Source organism: Chaetura pelagica, unplaced genomic scaffold (genome assembly GCF_000747805.2).
Source record: "Chaetura pelagica isolate M959 unplaced genomic scaffold, ChaPel_1.0 scaffold275, whole genome shotgun sequence".
In the NCBI taxonomy this organism is placed as follows: Eukaryota; Metazoa; Chordata; class Aves; order Apodiformes; family Apodidae; genus Chaetura; species Chaetura pelagica.
The window spans coordinates 8500187-8506491 of NW_009953486.1; the positions used below are offsets into that span (position 1 = coordinate 8500187).

Consider the following 6305-nt stretch of genomic DNA (forward strand, 5'->3'; position numbering starts at 1 on the left):
TACGCCGGCTGCCTCTGCATCACCTACCTGCAGTACCTGGGCATCAACACCTCCGCCTGGTCCATCGCTGCCTTCACGGTGGAGCGGTACATCGCCATCTGCCACGCCATCAAGGCACAGCTCCTCTGCACCGTGTCCCGCGCCAAGCGCATCATCTCCTCGCTCTGGATCTTCACCTCCCTCTATTGCCTCATGTGGTTCTTCCTCGTGGACACCACCCAAGTCACCTTCTCAGACGGGGCACAGGTCACCTGCGGCTACCGGGTCTCCAGAAGCCTTTACATGCCCATTTACTTCTTGGATTTTGCCATCTTCTACGTCATCCCGCTGGGGCTGGCAACTGTCCTCTACAGCCTCATTGCCCGCATCCTCTTCTTGAGCCCCTTGCCTGCCACCCCCCAGCACTCCTGCCTGGGCTCCGTGCACCAGGGTGGCTCCCTCAAGTTCTCCTGCCGGGGCAACAAGGGAGCCCTGAGCTCCCGAAAGCAGGTAGGGGCTCCCCATTGGGCTGGGGCACATTGGGCTGCAGGCCGGGCTGACGGGCTCAGTGCTTGGAGGGGTGTTCTGGCAGGGGGTGCCAGGGTGGCCCAGTGTTTTGCTTCCCTTTGTGGAGGGAGTGGAGAGGGTTGTTTTGCTGCACAGAAGCCTCCTGCAAGCCCAGCTGGGGTCTGGCAGCACAGAGGGGCTCTCCCTGCTTCGGCTGAGGTCAGCAGAGCAGGACAGGGCTCCAGCAGGGCCTGCAGGGGTGGTTGCTGGATAATTAATTATTTATTGATTGCCTCCCCGAGGAGGGGAGTGCTGGGACACGTTGTGCCAGCAGGACTTGTCTCCTAGACAGTCCTGGGCAGGTGACCCCAGGTTTAGAAGAGCAAAGGGAGAGGACACCCTCGGTGTCAAGGTGGTGTGTTTGCCTCTCAGCGACTGTGATTCAGCTGCCTGGTTGCTCCCCCTCTCCTTCTCCCACCTTCTGCCTCTGCCCCCATACCTTTTCTTTCTCTGTCCACATAGACAATCTCTTGCCCCATCTCCTTGGACAGGTCAGCATCTGGGCATGGGACACTCATGTCTGCCCCCTGGCCATTTGCAGGAGACCATCCCAATTCAGTTTCAAACTCTGCAGAGGCAGAGAGATGGGCTGTTTTAAAGGGAAGGGCTGAATCTGGGAGTCTGGCTCAAGTTCCTAAAGTCACCACTTCTGTCATGGTTTTCAATGAGCAGGACCTGATATCTAAACAGCCTGAAAAGCTTCAGCCTGTCTTTAAGTCCTTGTTATTCCAACTTAGTTTCTCACTGCCTGACTTGCACAGGAACTTCTGTTCCCCAGGAGAGACGATTCAGTGGCAGAGGGGAAAGAAACAACCCTGAGGACACATTTCTTTATGAACTTTTAAGTCTTTCCAGTTCAGCTTTTTCTCCCTTTTTGCTCCAGCACAGAAAGGTCGAAAGCAAGTCCTGACTCCTGCAAAAGCCCTTTGCCTGCTCTCCCAGGGTCTCTGGCTGCTGCCTGAGCCTCGGGCAGGGTGTTGGGCAGGGAGGTCTCCAGATACCACAAGGCAGTACCCGAAGGTGCAGGTCAGTGGAGCTTTCCTTCCAGAGCTGTGCTGCTCCCCCCGTGGTGCCGTGGAGTGGCCCTGCCATACACACTGTACTTCAGCATCATTAGGATGAGTGGCTGAGGCCATTAATCCTGATGCAGCTGGATGACAGGCTCTCCAGCTCCTGGAAACAACTTGTTCTCTTTTCTGTTACACTGCAAGTTTCTTTGAGCTTGTCGTTACCTTCTGAAATCTCTGAGCATCATTAAGGAGAGCAGCGTCCTTAGGAGCAAAGGCACTGAGTTTGTAAACTGTAAAGCAGTTTCCCAGGGCTTCCAGGTATGGTTTGTTGAGTGCTTCCCTCTGATTTCACACCAGCAGCTCCTTAAAGTGAGCTGTGTAAGAGACAGCTGGAGGATGAAACCCCAGCTGTGCCCCTGCTGGCCTGTGGGCTGACAGGGGGGGCTGGTGATGGACCCAGTGCTGTGCCCCAGAGGTGGCTGCAACCCAGGGTTTTCCATAAACAGCTTTCACAGGTTGGGTATGACGCAGGACATGATTGCTTCCTTTTGTATATAATCATAGGGAACTGTATCTGAATGTGCATAAAAACAGAGGGAGCAAAACCAGGATCCAGCTTAAACCATTTGATTAATGGCTGAGGGGATTTGCTGGATGCTCGGTGCAGAAATAAGTTATCTGTGCACTGATGCCAAGTAAAAATCACACAGCTCTTCTGACAAGAGTTTGGGCAGCATGAACAGGAGTGCTTGGAGCACAGCAAATCCTGCTCCTGTCAGAGCACCCACCTGAGCTCTGCTTGAAATCCAGCCAGAGGATTTTGCTGGCAGTGCAACAGACTGAGGAGCTGAAGCCACAGCAAGTACTGATTTTGCATCTAGTTATGTGGGAAAAACCACCAACCCAACCATCCAAGGAGGAAAGAGGCCTCTGGAGAGCCTAAGGGGTCAGCACTGGAGTCTGCCTGGAATTTGCAAGGGCAGCCAGGGCCACAGGAAGGATATTTTCAGGGAGATGCTGTGTGCAGAACTCCAGAGGGATGGTGGGGGCAGAGCAGAGGGGAAACCTGGGCTGAGTTCTGGGGAATGGGCAGATCATTAAGAAAGGGATTTTAATGTGAGAAAGAAGGTGGTTTGTTCTGTGTGTGCCAGCAGAGCTGCCAGATGGAGATGATGGAGAGGAGAAGGGGTTTAAAAGAGAGTGGAGAGGAGAACATTCCTGTGGCTACTGGGGCCCCACAGTGGGACATGTGGGTGATGGATGCAGAGACACACGTGTCCATGTGAAGGGGCAGGGCAGTGGCCAGGGGGGCTATGGCCCCCACAGCACCCCCAGGGCCCTGATCCACAGGTCACTTCATCAGCTAGGATTTAGCAAAGGTGGGACTTGAGTGATCTTCTCCAGGTGATGTTCACCTCCAAGGTAAGCAATGGCAAAAACCCCCTGTGCAAGGGGCAGGTACAAGCTCTAACAGGGAGCCTGGACACCAGTGTCCTGTGCTGTCTTCACCAGAAGAAAAGTTTCCAGTCTGATTTTCTGATAGCCATGGCATCACCACCCTGAAAGCCAGAGGAATCTTGCAGAAAGATGAAACACAAATGGATCTCAACTTGGACCACTGGACACTGCTTTGCAATAGCTGATGTTGGCTGAGGAGCTCCTAAGGAGGTTTCCTTGCCCATTAATCACCCATGGCCAGGTGGAAAGGAAAGGGCAGCCTGACAGGTAATGCCATGGACCTCTTATCCTCTCCTGGGGAGTGATGACAGCTCTTGAAAATCACAGAATCATTTAAGTTGGAAATGTTACCAGGAATTTCCATGGGGACCCTTGGTAAAAGGTCTTGTCCTGAGCATCAGAAGTGAGGACAGAATGGGAAATGCTCTAATAACAAATGCTGGTGATGTCCTATCTGCCAGGGGGATGGAGGCTGTGAAAGTGATGCATGTGCTTCCTTTGGGGAAAATTGAAGTGAGGGGACAGCTGCTTTGAAATTCAGTAGCCATGTAGACTAAAGACACCGTTAGAAATCACACTTGCAAGTTCGGTCCAAAACAGCAGTCGTGTTGCTGTCTGACAGGCTTCACAAGTGCAGCAAGAGCTTCACAAGCCAGATTCCAATCACAGAGCAGTGGTATGAGGGTGGTTTTGGCTTTGGCATATTGGTCAGCCAGGAGAGCAGAGCAGGGTGGGATGGTGGGTACTGGGTGTATGTGGCTTAGGTGGTCCCTCTGACCCTCAGGTCCCCTCTGACACCCACATTGGTGCTCTTCCTCTGGCCTCTCTTTACACCCAGAGGGGAACTGACTCTTCCAGGCCCTGTGCCCAGAGTCTCCTGGGAGATGCATAAGGGGGCTACCCCAGAGGTGCCCATTTTTCTCCCTTGACTCTAAGGACCCTGGATGGCTGAGGATGTTCTGTTGTAGAGATTCAGAGTCTGGAAATGAATTTCTCCCTGTGTGCTCCTACGCAGCCCCAGCGTTACACTTCTTGCTTTCCAGAGCACGAAGATGCTCCTGTTCCCTCTTTGATGCCTCTGAAACACTTACATCCCGAGCAGGACAACACAAGGCATGAGGTTTTGCTGTATTTATCACCTATAAAGAGAACACCACAGGCAGAAACACAAGCCACCTCCGAGCACGTATTTCAGCTGCCGGAGAGGGACCACTAGAGGGAGTGGGATCCACAGGAAAAGGTGCAGCTCGGGATGGTGATGGCTGAAAAAAATGTCCCTGAGCTGGATCTTCCCTGACGGTGCTTTGGGGTTACAGCAAAGCTCTGGCTTTTTTGAGTGCAGCCTTTTTGGGGGGGACCATAAATCAGGACTACTCTAGAGAGATAAATATCCCAGTCTCTCCCCAGTGCTGATTGGGTTAATTTTTCACATGAGCACCAGAAGGAAGTTCAGAGCACCTCACAAGTGCTATAGGCACTTGCCTCAACAACGTAGAGTGAGGAAAGGCACAGAGACAGGTTGCAGCCCTGCATGCAGGGGATGCTGGAGATTTCTTTGCCCAGGATGGGTATATGGGAGTAAGTTTGGGATAGACTGTTAAGTTTTATCCAGAGAAGGCATCCTGTGTTGACACAACTTTCCCGGCCTCACCCTGGAGACACAGTCTGTGTGGATGGTTGGCTTCAAAAGGCAAATTTCAATCTTGCAGCAAGCTCAGGGCAGGGCTGCCCAGCCCAGCCTGTGGTTGGGATGCAGTGTCCTCAGGGAGCACAGCAGGCACTTAGTGAGGTGGACGTAATAAATCCTCGTGGTGCTGTTTCCAGCCCATTTCCCCTCCCAGGACAAAGACAGCTTCTTCACAGAGCTGTAGGATGTGTAGCCCTTTGGATGCCAGCACTATGGGGTGGTCTTCTGTGGTCCAGGGGGAGGTGCTGGGAGCTTGCTTGGGCAAGAGCTGGGCAAGTATTCACTGGCACTGCTGGCATTTCCATAACAACCAACCAAAAAGCAAGGGCAGTCATGGCTAAAAAGCAGATAAATCACTGGTTCTTTTCCATACTACATTTCTTTTGGTCTCAGAAAGGACCAGAATGAGCTTACTTCTCAGCCTTATTAGGTTACTTTCCCTGGTGTTTTTGCTCGGGTGCAGAGTTCAGATCACTGCTCGTAACCGTTGTAGGTTCCTGAACAGTAAAACAAGGCAGAGTTACAACAGTTGAAAAGCCAAAGATGTTTCAGTCTCAGGAGACAGCACACAGGCAGTATTAATGTGAGAGCTTTAAAGGAGACATTTTGGCCATAGAGGAAGCATCACCTGCCAGAGAGCAGAGCTAAGTGTTTATAAGTTCAGGGATTTATTTTCCCCAGCCCTGTGGCAGGTAACTTCGTGTCTCAGGAGCTGAGACAATCTCTGTGCTGAGTGAGCAGTGCCTGGGCCTCAGAGAGGACTTGCAGAGGTCTGGTATTGCACTTTCCCAGGACATATTTTGCGGCAATCCTGCTGCCTAAGGCTGTTGAAGGTGATGGAAAGGCTGCCTGACCCCAGAGACAGCCCTTTAACAAGGGCCCTTTTCCAGGCAGGACCAGGACCTGTTATGTCTCTGCATGGGACGGACACAGCTCAGAGCCTGTCCTCATCTCCCAAAAGCATCAGGCTAAATAAACTGGTTGTTAGAGGATAATTAATTTCTGGCTGAAATTGTACTTAGGATCACTTAAGCTGTGGAGCTGGTTGCATTTTTTCTGCAGGGTTCAGCTGTTAGCACAGTTTTGTCCAGAACAACTTCCTTCAGGTTGTTGGGAAATAAATCTCGTGTGTGTTAAAAACATGGTAAAAGCAACTCTCCCTTTCCAACCTGAGAGGTGGGTCCACAGAAGGCAGCAGGTTGGTTGGATGCTGCCAGTGTCTATTTGGTATAAAGATATCTAGAGATATAGGAAATGCAATTCCTCGGGATATTTCTATAAACTAGATTATCCACCTGACAGTTGCATGCTAGACAGGGTGGCTGGAAACCAAAAGCTTGTGAGATGGCTCTTGCTTTTCTGGATCCAGCCTCATACAAAGCATTGAAAAGCTCTGAAGCCACTCTTTACTGACATATCTGCAATCCTTGGTATCTTTCCCAAAAGACAACAAACATGCTGCAGTCTTAGCAACGGGCTCAGCACTCACTCTATCACTGCACAATCTTATTCTGGGAAGTGTCCTCACATTCCCATTAAACCACACACAGCAAGCCACTTCTATTTTGGCCTCAGCTTGATAATAGTCCCTTTCTTGTAGGGAA

The 6305-nt window shown here is 51.4% G+C and overlaps 1 protein-coding gene across 1 annotated transcript in view; it reads left to right on the forward strand.

Moving 5' to 3' along the window:
• LOC104389737 (thyrotropin-releasing hormone receptor-like) overlaps positions 1-6305 on the forward strand; it is a gene marked incomplete at its 5' end in the record, with an annotated part of 7776 nt that continues 1471 nt past the window's right edge. Inside the window, one exon of the mRNA XM_009998776.1 lies at positions 1-489. Within this exon, the coding sequence (XP_009997078.1) occupies positions 1-489 (489 nt within the window). The remainder of the gene's footprint in view (positions 490-6305) is intronic.